Genomic DNA, 16946 nt, shown 5'->3' with positions numbered 1-16946 from the left:
CAATTTGTTGCCTATTTATTGGTTCATTTGGTTGCTTTTCAGATGACTAAGGGTGCTTTGGCAGCCATTCTTAAAAGCTGCTGCTGCTACATTGTTTCTTCTTAATTGTTCCAGTGAAATGCAGAGTGTGTAAGTCTCTTGTTACATTAGGTGAATACTTGTGGGACTCCTGTTCACAGCCAAGCTGCACTCAGAGATTATTTCCATGCTCAGCCATGCCACAGCTGAAGTGTAAAATTCTAAGACTTACAGAAGCTGATTGATACAGTTATTAACAAAATATCACATGCTTAACAATTGTCAAGTATATTTTAAATGTTCTTACTACCAAAAAAGTGTATGAGCTGATATATATATATATATATATATATATATATATATATATATATATATCAATGGGTTTGCTTTAGCCATTCCATAATAAATACATATTTCAAAACATTTTGTTCACAGATATATAAATTTCTGTAAAACTGAGTAGATAATAAAATAAATTATTTAAAATAATTTAGATATCTAGGATAGATTAATTATTTAAAAAGTATTAAAATAAAATATAAAGTTTTAGGTCATATTTGGCACAGCACTACACATGTCCAACACTGTCTTCATGCCCCGCATGCACTCTACAAGACAGTGCTGCAGTAAAATCTGAGTAATTGTCACTCCCAAGGCTGAAAGGCAGCTCACATGCCTTTTTTTGCTGCACTGCCAATTTCCCACCTGCCAATGTAAAAATCAACAAACCATAAACCCCACAAATCACAACTAGAACACAACTAAATATATAACTAAACATATATTGCTGTAGGTAGGCCAGGGTGTAGATAGGGAAAAAAGACATATTGTGGTCTGTATTATCAATGCTTTTAGTGAAACAGAGCAAAACATGCTTCATTCTTGTTGTGGAAAAACCCCTCATAAGGACATTCTTCTTTTTGTGTATGCACTGTGAACCAATGCCTTTATTTATGACTTCCTGAAATTTCCTTGGTCCTAAAATACTATATTTGCAAACAGACACCTCTTCCAACTGCATCTGTCTCAGATGCATTTTCTTGTTGTATATGCTTTTGCTGAACCTGTCCTGCCCACAAAAGTTATTGTAAAGGTGTTTGGTTTTAAATTGAATCTAATTTTGGAATGCTTATATCTGAAATAACTTAGTGCTGTGATACCTTATCCAAGTATTTCTGAACCCCACATTCCCTCAAGAAAAAGTTAAGAATATAGTATTTTATGTTGAGTAACTGTGAAGTTTCTGGAGTCCAGAGGACATAATGACTAGCAGGTGGCTTTGGTCACTTGTATCTGGAGATTTTAAAGTAGGGACATCACTCATGTCTTTGATCATTCTGAAAATGAACTAACTCAATCTGTATACATGTCATGAAGGCAATGGATTTGTAAGGAGTCTAGTCTTGTCACAACCTTGGCCTAGTTTACTCCTTAGCATATACTTTTTCTGCATTCAAAATTGGGATGCCATGATGTTTCCTCAATTAAAACTTCCTTCTTTCCCTCCCTCCTTCCCTCTCTCCCTCCTTCCTTCCCTTCCTCCCTTCATACACACACACATACACACAAACATATATACATATACATGCATGTGCATGTATGCATGCACACATGTATGTATGTATGTATGTATGTATGTATGTATATATGTATAGAGGGTCTCCAATGTCTCATGTTAGCCCTGGCTAGTTTTGACCTCCCTGTGTATCTAACAATGACCTTGAATTTCTGATCCTCCTGCCTCTACCTCTTTAGTGTAGGAATTAATAGGCATGTGCCACCATATTCAGCTTTCTATGGTGATGAAGGTGAATCCCAGTTCCTCATGGCTAGTCACTCTGCCACCTGAGCTACACATCAACAGCTCACTTCCGTCTTTTTTTTTCTTTTTTTCAGAGCTGGGGGCCGAACCCAGGGCCTTGCGCTTGCTAGGCAAGCTCTCTACCACTGAGCTAAATCCCCAACCCCTCACTTCAGTCTTTTGATAACTTTCCTTCACTCTCAGAATTAAATTCAAACTCCCCCTTATTTCTTACCAGATTCTTCACTAGTAGTCAAGTTCTTGCATTTTAATTTTGTATTATTTGTTTGATATGTGGATGATAGGGGAGAGCATGCATGCCACTCTATGTAGGTAAGGGCAGAGGATAACTTTGTAAAGTCTAGTCTATCCTTCCACCTTTACATGGATTCCACAGATCAAACTCAAGTACCTGTGCTTGTACTGAAAGTACCTTTACTCACTAAGGCATCCTGTCTGTCCTTTATTTTATTTTATTAATATTTGTTTTTATAATTCTCATCCCCAGTCTTTGAGATGAACTTTAATTTTGCTCCACTCTTTTGACACTGTCCACAAACAAGTTCTAAACTCCTATTCATCTTGCCCTTGTCAGAATGCCTTTCTCAGTCACTCATGTCCTCATGATGGTCTAGAACTTATTACACTGCTCTCCATACAAACACATGTCACGCCATACAGTGAGTTGTCCCTTTCATACTTTAGCCATGAGATGCACTTTTCTCAACTAAAAATCTTGCAAAAATCTCAAAACCGCCATATAAAACAGAACAACAGGAGGTATTTGGCTTATTTGATGACAAGGGCTGGAAACCTGGAGGGTGTTCAGCAGCTTTAATATCTGCCCATGATCCCAAAACCAGCTTTGCTTTGCCCAGAAAGAACCAGAAAGTCAGTTGGAACTATCCGTTTCTCTTCTGTTAGCGGTTGGCTCCAGGTCAGTCATGACCAGTTAGAAAACTGAACTTCAGCATGGGATTTGGTAGATACCAAGAAAGCAAAACGGTCATTAAATAAAGACAGTGTCACAGTAGAGCACACTGAAGGATCCGTGATAAGCACTGTTGGTATCAGAGTCATCTTTGGAAGACAGTTGAGCTCAGTTTAGGAAGTGCCTGAAATGAGGTGACTGAATAAGTCCTAACTTACACCACCTCATTTCTACCTGAAAAGTTTTGAGGTCCTTTCAAGAGATAAATATTAAGGTATCCAAGAGTTACAAACATCCTATACCTGATTTGCAAAGGATTCCCATCCAAAGGTGTTCCACTACTCTGAAAGACACATCATTTCAACAAGGAAAATACAAGAGTCCCAGGGGGAAGAGCATTTGCCTATGACTCAGCTCTCAAAGAGAAAGACAGAAAACACTCATGTCCTTCCAGACTTTCAAAATAAATGACAGGGTTCAATGACCACAAATACTGGGAGTCCTACCTGCAGCCAACTGGACTGGAAGAGACAAAGCAGTGGCTCTGCCGATTCTGCTCCATGTTTGGTCCTGTCTTTCTGAAGCAATTTGGTTTTACTTTTGTTCACCAATAGGAAAAAAGTCTATCAGACAAAAATTAGTTTCAGCCAATACAACTCACAACCTAACTCAGGATACCATTCACTACACAGCACCCAGACACCGCAGCACACTGTACAATGCACAGCAAGTAGACACTTCAAGGCACCCTACAATGCACAGCAACCCTGAATATCAGGAAAACCTACAATATACAGAATCCAGACACCCCAGGCCATCATACAATGCACAGCATGCAGATACCTGAGCACCCCAAAAAGTAGAGCTCTCATAAAGGGCCTAAGAAATAATATATTTTGGAGGCAATCACACTCATCATTACCCAGGAACACATATTTATGTTTTTCTAAATTCCACACTGCAGTGTGGAAGCAGTTTTATGAGATTTTCATAGTAACAGAACATAGAAGGTCATGAATGAAGGTATGTTTAAAACACACTGGTGGAGACGCAAGGCAAGCGAATAGAGCAAAGCAGAAAATCCCCTTCCATAGGCTTCTGATGCAATCTGATGACACTTAGATTTTTGATTTGTGGTGTAAACATCTGTTTGTAAATTCTAAATGCTTTTTCTAATGGTTACAAATAGGTTAGGTCAGGTACAAAGCCAGGCAATATATGAATATTAACAGGGCTAAATATGGCCACAGACAGGTGGGCTCTGGACTTGCAACATTCTAACCTCTCTCCACAATGATTAAAGTTCTAATCAGTTAATCAGCCTCATGGACCGTTCAGTTGGAGGGGAGGTTTGCTTTCTTTTTTTGTTTTTTGTGTTTTGTTTTTCCCAGGTGCTCTTTGTTCATCATATACTACTGTGTGTTTGTGTGTGGGGGGGTGGTTGTTGTGTTTGTTACAATTGTTTCTTCTCATTGTATGAATTCCATCATATAAGCTACTGTATACATGTGAAGATCACAGTGCAGCTTTGGTATTGGTTCTTACATGGTACCATCTTGGTCCCTGCCTTCCATTTTGAAATAAAGACAGAGCAGACCCCCTTATATAGGAGGGACTCACCACCCCTCCTATATATGACAGGCTTCCTCTCGTCAAACTTCTAGATTCTTCTCACATTGCCTGCTGCCTCCCTTTAAGAGTTCAGAGAGAGAGAGAGAGAGAGGACCTGAACTTGCATCCAGTTTTATGTCGGTTCTGACCAACTTGAGTTTCCTTACTCTCAAAATCTTCCCAGTCCTATGTCCTTGTCCTTTCAAAAGAATTGCAATAAAGTATTTCAAGCTATACTGTTATAAAGTCAAAGCCAAGCTGCATGTAAATCACATAAAACAAAGATATGCACCATAAGGTTTGAAGCTTCAATACTCTTAGAACTGAGTAAAACAATCTAAAAACAGATGAACAAAAGATTTAGACACTCTATGGCTCTGAGCTCTCAGACATGTTCACGAGGGATGGCTCATATCTTCCTCCTTTGTTGCAATCCTTTTTCATCTCTGATCTCTGACAAAGGTCAGTGTGCTGTCATCTGTATGGCCCTAGAAAGCACACTGCTTAAGATTTGGTCTTGCTGCTTAGAATCCAACATAACACAAGGACAGGTCCTGAAGATTTCTCCCTAGTTAACAACAACAGCAACGCTGTAGACGGTTCAATTAGTGGCATATTAGCAAAACAGGACCATCTAAAATCACTGTTTACCAGCAACATATTTGGACTTGGAGAGGGATTTGTGTTCTTAACTCTCTAGGCAGGAAATGCTATTTAGTTAGGTTTTAGAATAATTAATAATGTCATTTAACTGTGAGTATTTCCCTTCCTGGTATCAATTTGAACATCACCTATTGTGAACAGTCATTACCATGAAAGCATCAACTGCATAGACACTAAAATAAGGTGTGACTCCTAAATTAGGATCTGGTCAAGATTTACAGATAAGATTAAGGTAAACCAGTTTCAACAAAAACAACAATGACAATTAATAATATACTATAAAGAAGTATGAATGCATTACGTGTTTAAGTTTACTGTAATGTATCCTTCCATAGCTATAAAATCTCACTTGAATCACATCTACCACCATCTTCAGCTATTTTTAATGGAAAGATCTGGAGGTCTAGTTCCACAACCAGAACAGTATTGTAATAGAACATTTTAGAATACCAACCACCTTATAAAAGAAACATAGTATTTATAAACCTAAGATCTTTATACCATTTCTTAGCTTCCCCCCAGACACAGATGGTCAAAACAGAGCTTTTTGTATCATGCTAAAAGTAATCACAAACATTCACCTCATGCCCTTTTTTGGGGCACCTGCCCGAATCCCTTATAATTTCTTTCTCGGTCCCCAAATTGGGCAGCAACTAACAGAATTCACACATGACATTCATGTGCGAATTTACCATTACCTTTACCTAATGGTTTCCACACACATACTCAAACCCATTTAGGGTTTTCAGTGACTATTGACCACATCTTCTAATGACTAAATTAATGTTGATCATATTTTGTTTTCTGTCTTCCCCCCTGAGCTTATTTCTTATGTATGTCCCCCTCAGACTTCTATGCTGTCTTCATCTGCAAGTCAAAATAGCAAGATAACTTCTTCCTTAATCACTCCCAAGGGAAACTAAGGAAAGCAAACTGAAAATGTGTATAGTCTGAGCAAGGATTTGATGTAATAAGTTAAACATCCCTCCTGATGTGCATTAGGAATTTCAGTGGTGTCTAGACCTCTCCAAAGTCCCTTTGAAACAATCCATGAAGATTCCAACACATTATTGGAAGCCATTTCTATCAGATACCTGGCCTTCTCTGATGGTTGCTTTATTCACTCTAACATTGGGCAGTCAATCCCAGCTAGAAAGAAGGTACAAAGGCTGTCTCAACAACATTCTCTGGCTGTCACTCAACCCTTTATTGTCCATTATCACCAAGATACCTTCAAAGAACATTTTTAGACTTTTTTCTTTCAGTCATTCTCCTGCCCTGATATTTTAATGTTACTGAATCAGTTGTTCACAGATAATGACAATACATTAGTTCGGAAAACACACATTACTGTAACACCATCTTTTTAACTTCCAGCCCATTCAACCCAATTTCACCTTTTTAGCCATGTTTCCCAGAAACTAACAACCCATTCTGAATGTCAGTATTGTCTTCTATAAGTATGACTATTTCCTACTTTCCAGTCAGCTTTTGAAGGTAAGATTGTTAAAGAGAAAAATATTAAGCAATATTGAATGTGTGAGTGTGTGTGTGTGTGTGTGTGTGTGTGTGTGTGTGTGTGCACGCGCTACATGAGTAACTGAAACAGCTTTATCTAAAATATGAAGGGATTTAAAGACATGGTCAGTTTTTTGAGAAGTACCCATGTAGACTAGATAGAGATACAGAGTTCTAACAAAGAAAATTAAAATCAGAGTGTGCTCTCCAACAAAGGAAAGGGGGCCTGGAAAATCTCTGAGCTGTCTGAATGGATTTTTGTCAGATTCTTGGGTTAATAAGCAATGACTGCATGCTTTCCATTTTCTCTCATTGACTTCTTGTAACCAATAATTGGGAAGGTTACAAATTATGGCTATGAAGTCATGCACCAATGTGGTGTTTAACTCTATGAAGCCAAAAACGCAAAGCTCAAAATTCAAAGATCTGTGCATACTGGGGACACTATCCAGCAAAACCAACTGCAAATGTGCACTGTGCACTGCCACTCAACCTTGTTTGCTTTAAAGTTGAGAGCAAAACCTCCGTACTTTAATTGGGAGGGAAGGCATTCAAAACATATCATCACAACATTTTACATAAAACACTGGTATCCAGTAGGGAGTTGAGTTCCTAGGTCACACGCCTCCACACTTCCACTAACGTGGAGACAAAGCCCTTTATTCTAGGTTCTACCTGTCTTTAGAAAGCATAGTGGGAGAGAGAGACCCAACCGCCTGGTCAGGTGGGCACTCCTGAGGCTGCAGAGCGGAAGAGACCACCAACACTGCTCACCCCTGCCCACATCCCTGGCCCAAGAGGAAACTGTATAAGGCCTCTGGGCTCCCATGGGGGAGGGCCCAGGAGCGGCAGGACTTCTGCGCCTGAGACACCGCCGGAACCTGAAAGAAACAGACCGGATAAACAGTTCTCTGCACCCAAATCCCGTGGGAGGGAGAGCTAAACCTTCAGAGAGGCAGACAAGCCTGGGAAACCAGAAGAGACTGCTCCCTGCACACACATCTCGGACGCCAGAGGAAAAAGCCAAAGACCATCTGGAACCCTGGTGCACTGAAGCTCCCGGAAGGGGCGGCACAGGTCTTCCTGGTTGCTGCCGCTGCAGAGAGCCCCTGGGCAGCACCCCACGAGCGAACCTGAGCCTCGGGACCACAGGTAAGACCAAATTTTCTGTTGCAAGAAAGCTGCCTGGTGAACTCAAGACACAGGCCCACAGGAACAGCTGAAGACCTGTAGAGAGGAAAAACTACACGCCCGAAAGCAGAACACACTGTCCCCATAACTGACTGAAAGAGAGGAAAACAGGTCTACAGCACTCCTGACACACAGGCTTATAGGTCAGTCTAGCCACTGTCAGAAATAGCAGAACAAAGTAACACTAGAGATAATCTGATGGCGAGAGGCAAGCACAGGAACCCAAGCAACAGAAACCAAGACTGCATGCCATCATCGGAGCCCAATTCTCCCACCAAAACAAACATGGAATATCCAAACACACCAGAAAAGCAAGATCTAGTTTCAAAATCATATTTGATCATGATGCTGGAGGACTTCAAGAAAGACATGAACACACTTAGGGAAACACAGGAAATCATTAATAAACAAGTAGAAGCCTACAGAGAGGAATGGCAAAAATCCCTGAAAGAATTCCAGGAAAACACAATCAAACAGATGAAGGAATTAAAAATGGAAATAGAAGCAATCAAGAAAGAACACATGGAAACAACCCTGGATATAGAAAACCAAAAGAAGAGACAAGGAGCTGTAGATACAAGCTTCACCAACAGAATACCAGAGATGGAAGAGAGAATCTCAGGAGCAGAAGATTCCATAGAAATCATTGACTCAACTGTCAAAGATAATGTAAAGCGGAAAAAGCTACTGGTCCAAAACATACAGGAAATCCAGGACTCAATGAGAAGATCAAACCTAAGGATAATAGGTATAGAAGAGAGTGAAGACTCCCAGCTCAAAGGACCAGTAAATATCTTCAACAAAATCATAGAGGAAAACTTCCCTAACCTAAAAAAAGAGATACCCATAGGCATACAAGAAGCCTACAGAACTCCAAATAGATTGGACCAGAAAAGAAACACCTCCCGTCACATAATAGTCAAAACACCAAACGCACAAAATAAAAAAAGAATATTAAAAGCAGTAAGGGAAAAAGGTCAAGTAACATATAAAGGGAGACCTATCAGAATCACACCAGACTTCTCGCCAGAAACTATGAAGGCCAGAAGATCCTGGACTGATGTCATACAGACCCTAAGAGAACACAAATGCCAGCCCAGGTTACTGTATCCAGCAAAACTCTCAATTAACATTGATGGAGAAACCAAGATATTCCATGACAAAACCAAATTTACACAATATCTTTCTACAAATCCAGCACTACAAAGGATAATAAATGGTAAAGCCCAACATAAGGAGGCAAGCTATACCCTAGAAGAAGCAAGAAACTAATCGTCTTGGCAACAAAACAAAGAGAATGACAGCACACAAACATAACCTCACATCCAAATATGAATATAAAGGGAAACAATAATCACTATTCCTTAATATCTCTCAATATCAATGGCCTCAACTCCCCAATAAAAAGACATAGATTAACAAACTGGATACGCAACGAGGACCCTGCATTCTGCTGCCTACAGGAAACACACCTCAGAGACAAAGACAGACACTACCTCAGAGTGAAAGGCTGGAAAACAACTTTCCAAGCAAATGGTCAGAAGAAGCAAGCTGGAGTAGCCATTCTAATATCAAATAAAATCAATTTCCAACTAAAAGTCATCAAAAAAGATAAGGAAGGACACTTCATATTCATCAAAGGAAAAATCCACCAAGATGAACTCTCAATCCTAAATATCTATGCCCCAAATACAAGGGCACCTACATACGTAAAAGAAACCTTACTAAAGCTCAAAACACACATTGCACCTCACACAATAATAGTGGGAGATTTCAACACCCCACTCTCATCAATGGACAGATCATGGAAACAGAAATTAAACAGTGATGTCGACAGACTAAGAGAAGTCATGAGCCAAATGGACTTAACGGATATTTATAGAACATTCTATCCTAAAGCAAAAGGATATACCTTCTTCTCAGCTCCTCATGGTACTTTCTCCAAAATTGACCATATAATTGGTCAAAAAATGGGCCTCAACAGGTACAGAAAGATAGAAATAATCCCATGCGTGCTATCGGACCACCACGGCCTAAAACTGGTCTTCAATAACAATAAGGGAAGAATGCCCACATATACGTGGAAATTGAACAATGCTCTACTCAATGATAACCTGGTCAAGGAAGAAATAAAGAAAGAAATTAAAAACTTTTTAGAATTTAATGAAAATGAAGATACAACATACTCAAACTTATGGGACACAATGAAAGCTGTGCTAAGAGGAAAACTCATAGCGCTGAGTGCCTGCAGAAAGAAACAGGAAAGAGCATATGTCAGCAGCTTAACAGCACACCTAAAAGCTCTAGAACAAAAAGAAGCAACTACACCCAGGAGGAGTAGAAGGCAGGAAATAATCAAACTCAGAGCTGAAATCAACCAAGTAGAAACAAAAAGGACCATAGAAAGAATCAACAGAACCAAAAGTTGGTTCTTTGAGAAAATCAACAAGATAGATAAACCCTTAGCCAGACTAACGAGAGGACACAGAGAGTGCGTCCAAATTAACAAAATCAGAAATGAAAAGGGAGACATAACTACAGATTCAGAGGAAATTCAAAAAATCATCAGATCTTACTATAAAAACCTATATTCAACAAAATTTGAAAATCTTCAGGAAATGGACAATTTCCTAGACAGATACCAGGTATCAAAGTTAAATCAGGAACAGATAAACCAGTTAAACAACCCCATAACTCCTAAGGAAATAGAAGCAGTCATTAAAGGTCTCCCAACCAAAAAGAGCCCAGGTCCAGATGGGTTTAGTGCAGAATTCTATCAAACCTTCATAGAAGACCTCATACCAATATTATCCAAACTATTCCACAAAATTGAAACAGATGGAGCCCTACCGAATTCCTTCTACGAATCTACAATTACTCTTATACCTAAACCACACAAAGACACAACAAAGAAAGAGAACTTCAGACCAATTTCCCTTATGAATATCGACGCAAAAATACTCAATAAAATTCTGGCAAACCGAATTCAGAGCACATCAAAACAATCATCCACCATGATCAAGTAGGCTTCATCCCAGGCATGCAGGGATGGTTTAATATACGGAAAACCATCAACGTGATCCATTATATAAACAAACTGAAAGAACAGAACCACATGATCATTTCATTAGATGCTGAGAAAGCATTTGACAAAATTCAACACCCCTTCATGATAAAAGTCCTGGAAAGAATAGGAATTCAAGGCCCATACCTAAACATAGTAAAAGCCATATACAGCAAACCAGTTGCTAACATTAAACTAAATGGAGAGAAACTTGAAGCAATCCCACTAAAATCAGGGACTAGACAAGGCTGCCCACTCTCTCCCTACTTATTCAATATAGTTCTTGAAGTTCTAGCCAGAGCAATCAGACAACAAAAGGAGATCAAAGGGATACAGATCGGAAAAGAAGAGGTCAAAATATCACTATTTGCAGATGATATGATAGTATATTTAAGTGATCCCAAAAGTTCCACCAGAGAACTACTAAAGCTGATAAACAACTTCAGCAAAGTGGCTGGGTATAAAATTAACTCAAATAAATCAGTTGCCTTCCTCTACACAAAAGAGAAACAAGCCGAGAAAGAAATTAGGGAAACGACACCCTTCATAATAGACCCAAATAATATAAAGTACCTCGGTGTGACTTTAACCAAGCAAGTAAAATATCTGTACAATAAGAAGTTCAAGACACTGAAGAAAGAAATTGAAGAAGACTTCAGAAGCTGGAAAGATCTCCCATGCTCATGGATTGGCAGGATTAATATAGTAAAAATGGCCATTTTACCAAAAGCAATCTACAGATTCAATGCAATCCCCATCAAAATACCAATCCAATTCTTCAAAGAGTTAGACAGAACAATTTGCAAATTCATCTGGAATAACAAAAAACCCAGGATAGCTAAAGCTATCCTCAACAATAAAAGGACTTCAGGGGGAATCACTATCCCTGAACTCAAGCAGTATTACAGAGCAATAGTGGTAAAAACTGCATGTTATTGGTACAGAGACAGACAGATAGACCAATGGAATAGAATTGAAGACCCAGAAATGAACCCACACACCTATGGTCACTTGATTTTTGACAAAGGAGCCAAAACCATCCAATGGAAAAAAGATAGCATTTTCAGCAAATGGTGCTGGTTCAACTGGAGGGCAACATGTAGAAGAATGCAGATCGATCCATGCTTATCACCCTGTACAAAGCTTAAGTCGAAGTGGATCAAGGACTTCCACATCAAACCAGACACACTCAAACTAATAGAAGAAAAACTAGGGAAGCATCTGGAACACATGGGCACTGGAAAAAATTTCCTGAACAAAACACCAATGGCTTATGCTCTAAGATCAAGAATTGACAAATGGGATCTCATAAAACTGCAAAGCTTCTGTAAGGCAAAGGACACTGTGGTTAGGACAAAACGGCAACCAACAGATTGGGAAAAGATCTTTACCAACCCTACAACAGATAGAGGCCTTATATCCAAAATATACAAAGAACTCAAGAAGTTAGACCGCAGGGAAACAAATAACCCTATTAAAAAATGGGGTTCAGAGCTAAACAAAGAATTCACAGCTGAGGAATGCCGAATGGCTGAGAAACACCTAAAGAAATGTTCAACATCTTTAGTCATAAGGGAAATGCAAATCAAAACAACCCTGAGATTTCACCTCACACCAGTGAGAATGGCTAAGATCAAAAACTCAGGTGACAGCAGATGCTGGCGAGGTTGTGGAGAAAGAGGAACACTCCTCCATTGTTGGTGGGATTGCAGACTGGTAAAACCATTCTGGAAATCAGTCTGGAGGTTCCTCAGAAAATTGGACATTGAACTGCCTGAGGATCCAGCTATACCTCTCTTGGGCATATACCCAAAAGATGCCTCAACATATAAAAGAGACAAGTGCTCCACTATGTTCATCGCAGCCTTATTTATAATAGCCAGAAAATGGAAAGAACCCAGATACCCTTCAACAGAGGAATGGATACAGAAAATGTGGTACATCTACACAATGGAATACTACTCAGCTATCAAAAACAACGAGTTTATGAAATTCGTAGGCAAATGGTTGGAACTGGAAAATATCATCCTGAGTGAACTAACCCAATCACAGAAAGACATACATGGTATGCACTCATTGATAAGTGGCTATTAGCCCAAATGCTTGAATTACCCTAGATCCCTAGAACAAACGAAACTCAAGATGGATGATCAAAATGTGAATGCTTCACTCCTTCTTTAAATGAGGAAAAAGAATACCCTTGGCAGGGAAGGGAGAGGCAAAGATTAAAACAGAGACTGAAGGAACACCCATTCAGAGCCTGTCCCACATTTGGCCCATACATATACAGCCACCCAATTGGACTAGATGGATGAAGCAAAGAAGTGCAGACCGACAGGAGCCGGATGTAGATCGCTCCTGAGAGACACAGCCAGAATACAGCAAATACAGAGGCGAATGCCAGCAGCAAACCACTAAACTGAGAATAGGACCCCTATTGAAGGAATCAGAGAAAGAACTGGAAGAGCTTGAAGGGGCTCGAGACCCCATATGTACAACAATGCCAAGCAACCAGAGCTTCCAGGGACTAAGCCACTACCTAAAGACTATACATGGACTGACCCTGGACTCTGACCCCATAGGTAGCAATGAATATCCTAGTAAGAGCACCAGTGGAAGGGGAAGCCCTGGGTCCTGCTAAGACTGAACCCCCAGTGAACTAGTCTATGTGGGGAGGGCGGCAATGGTGGGAGGGTTGGGAGGGGAACACCCATAAGGAAGGGGAGGGGGGAGGGGGATGTTTGCCCGGAAACCGGGAAAGGGAATAACACTCGAAATGTATATAAGAAATACTCAAGTTAATAAAAAAAAATAAATATAGAAAGCATAGTGGTGGATTTCCCACCGCAGCCAGCTCTGCCCCCAACCCTTCCACTCCCCACCCCTCCACTGCCCATCCCTCTTCAGGTCAATTTCCAAGAAAGACACTGATTAGTGACTAAGGCGGCCACTATCTATTGCTAGTTCAACCAAGCCACTAAGAACAACTTGATGATGTCCTTGGTGGAGTAGTGATGTGGAAGAAAGTAAAGGCTCTGGGTACTTTAAGCAAGTAAGAGAGGATGAGCTTCATGTAGGAAAACAAAAGCCAAAAACCCCCTTGGGCCATTCCAGGTACCCCACTGCAAGGATCTTACAGCTGAGGGCCTAAGTCTCAGAAGTAAAGAAACTAAATTTGAAGTTTCAGGGGCCTATTTTTCCATGTGTCCTCCACAGGGTAGGAAAACAAGCCTGCTTGCTCAATTTCATTCTTAGGACAGTCATTTCAGGAGCTTGGGAAACTCCGTACAAAGGAAACCAACCAAAGAAGCCAGGTTCCCTGTGGTACAAGAACATTCCAGGAGCTCTGCCTCCCACACTCTAAGTTCTTGAGCCTTAATGAACTACAAGAGAAAGTCACTTGAGGGGCATAAAGTACAACATTGACTTCTTTTGAAAATAAACGGTGTATACAATGCCGGTCTGCTGCAAAAGTAACCACAATGTTGAAACGTGTCATCCTTACTCCCCTAACTAAAAGAAACAAAGAAATAAGAATTATGTCATCCAGTAAAGGACATTGGACTCCACTGCCCCACCACAATGCCTGTGTTTTAGGAGTGTCAGATTAGCCTGACCCACGAGGAGCACATCATGCAGCTTTCAAACCCTGGAAACACAGGCATTCTGGTATCAACTACTCCAGGACACACCTAAGGATAAGACTTGTAAGGGTGCAGGGGAGAAAGCCCTTTGGCCCATAGTACTGCCCCCAACGGCCCCCAGGACACTTCACACATTCTCTCCTACAGTTCTGGAAGGAGGGGCAATCTTAGTGGGGGGAGGGGGGGAGGAGGAAGAGGAGAATTCCCTCCCTGGGGATGCCTTCCGCCTGAGTTCATTTGAAAAATTAAAAAACGGAGGACGTGGGGGCGGGGTGAATGACCCAAAGAACCTTGACAATAGCAAATGTGACCTCTCCAATGATGAACACAAATCAAATGAGTGCTTACCATCTCTCCTGAGGTTGGCATTGCGCAAAGCTTTGATGGATGCGCTCTGCGGAGTCGCAAAAGTGTCCCGATAGCAGCAAAAGTTCGCACACACAAGAATGGAGACTAAGATGAGCCGGTGCATTTGGGATCTGTGACCTAGGGACACCGTCGCTCTAAAGATAGATAAATAAATAAATAAAGCCCACGGGGCTGGTACGGTGGAGGTCTACTGCACAGCCCGCGCCTTCCGCCTGCACTGTCCCGCGTGCCCAGCGCTGCCCAAGTCGCCCAGCTACTGGCCCAGCTCTCCCAAAACTTCCTGAATGCTGAACTTTCCAAGCGCGTGTGGGTGCCGCACTTCCTTGTGGCGCTGACTTGATCAATAGGGACTGGACAAACAACAGGTTGACGTGGGTTCGCCCCCCTCCGGTGGCCGGAGGCTGCAGCACAGGCTGCAGGGGGCGGGCGTCACAGCGTCTGGCTCAGCTGGGGAAGGGAGGCTGTATAGCCACTGTGCAGTGTGGCTGGGAGCAGGGATCCGGGAGTCCTGGCTCTGAATCCCAGCCAAAATAGCTCTGTCACAGAGCATGCCCAGTTTGAAGGTGGTCCAGATCCTTCTCATTTCCCAGGGTTTAATAGAAAAGACTAGAAGCAGGGCACAAAGTGGTCAGGAGTATTGAGAAGGAGGAGGATAGAACTTCTCTAGAGGTGAGTGGTTAAGTCCTTTGACAGCCCACTAAGTGCTGGCTTTGGTGGCTGGAATTTACTGAGGACTGTTTTTTATACTAGAACTCAAATCACTCTATTGAACAGCCTTCACTCCACCTTCCTAGGGAAGTGCAAACACAAAGAAGCCCATGCTGAGCTTGCCTTGAGGCCCCAGTCAGTAAGTCCTGAGTGACTGACAGGTGATTTCAACTGAAAAACAAGGCCAGTCATCTTTCCTAAGGCACACAGATGTATTTGTGACCTTTCCTACAGTAAGTACAGTAACAGACATCATCACGTTAAGTAAAATAACAAGATTCAGGAAGAGAAGCAGCAACTGTTCTCATGCCTTGAGGCAGAGGCAGAGGCAGAAGAGGGCTACACGGAGGGTCTTTGTCTCAAACAATAACAAAAAATAAACAAACAGAAATAAATTAGATGCAGTAGTAGTGGTGAATGCCTGTGATCTCAGTGTTTTGGAGGCGAAGGCAAGAGGATCAGGGTTCAAGGCCATCCTAAGCAGTATAGTGAACTTCCTTTCAAGGACAGCCTGGCTAAGTGCAGACCCTGTCTAACAAAGAAAAGAGAAAAGCAAAATCCTGTGAATATTATATGTTTTCTAGATTTTAAATATGTTCATAAAATAGAAGACATGAAGGACGGATATTTAGGCAGAGGTCAAGAACCAGTGGGGGGAAGGAAAGTCAGAAAGCACTTGACCCCAGAAACTCAGTGTCTTTAGGTCAAAGTACAAGTGGGATTTGCTTTGTGTGACTGTGGCAAGAATTCGATGAAATAATTTTAGACTGTGATTTTGTTTTGTAGATGAATCTGAATCAAACATACATATTTCCTCAACTATTGACATCAGTGACATTTTTAAAACAGAAATCCCAACATCATTTAGTGTACAGGACATACATGATACCCATTCATTAGAAGTGGCTGAAGAGGAAGGGGGCTATGACAATACAGACTATGGCTGTTCCTCTGCCACCCAGCACGGAAGAGGACACAGACGTGGGTCACTTCCTTTCTGAGTGAGTAAAATGGAATACGGTAGCTAAGAAAGTTCTCGATCAAGTTCATCGATGATGCTCTTGCTTTGTGCATATCATTGTTTTAGGGGTACATGCTATTTATGTGGCCTACAATTTAAAAAAATTGCAACCCTGAGGAAAAGAAAACTTTAAATACGTAACCTGCCCTGCAGTGGGTCGGCGCTCAGGAGCTGGTTCAGTCAGGGAGTACGGGAAGACCTGCACTATACCTGTGTATACAAGAAGCCTAGCTGTGTGGCTCACATTTGAAGCTCCAGTGCTGTGAAGAGCAAACAGCTTAGATGCCTGGGTTTTAACTAGTGTAAGGGGAAAGCTCATGATTCCGCCAGAGACACGGCTTCAAAAACTAAGGTGGGAAATGATAGAGGAATCTAGTGTTAGCTTTTGGGTTTCACACATGCGCACA

General features: G+C 41.2%; 1 protein-coding gene across 2 annotated transcripts in view; it reads right to left on the bottom strand.

The window, feature by feature from the left end:
• The window catches only part of Pdgfd (platelet derived growth factor D), a 233943-nt gene extending 218648 nt beyond the window's left edge, over nt 1–15295 (bottom strand). The window contains exon 1 of one of the 2 annotated variants that reach the window (XM_039082130.2): nt 14790–15295. In XM_039082130.2, coding sequence (XP_038938058.1) covers nt 14790–14913 — 124 coding nt within the window. In that variant the 5' untranslated portion in view covers nt 14914–15295. The remainder of the gene's footprint in view (nt 1–14789) is intronic. The other variant, NM_023962.3, reaches the window with a different exon arrangement.
• Between the last annotated feature and the right edge of the window lie 1651 nt (nt 15296–16946).

This window comes from Rattus norvegicus, chromosome 8 (genome assembly GCF_036323735.1).
Source record: "Rattus norvegicus strain BN/NHsdMcwi chromosome 8, GRCr8, whole genome shotgun sequence".
Taxonomy (NCBI): domain Eukaryota; kingdom Metazoa; phylum Chordata; class Mammalia; order Rodentia; family Muridae; genus Rattus; species Rattus norvegicus.
Note: the sequence above shows the minus strand (reverse complement) of the source record. Positions and strands in the feature narration are given on the sequence as shown.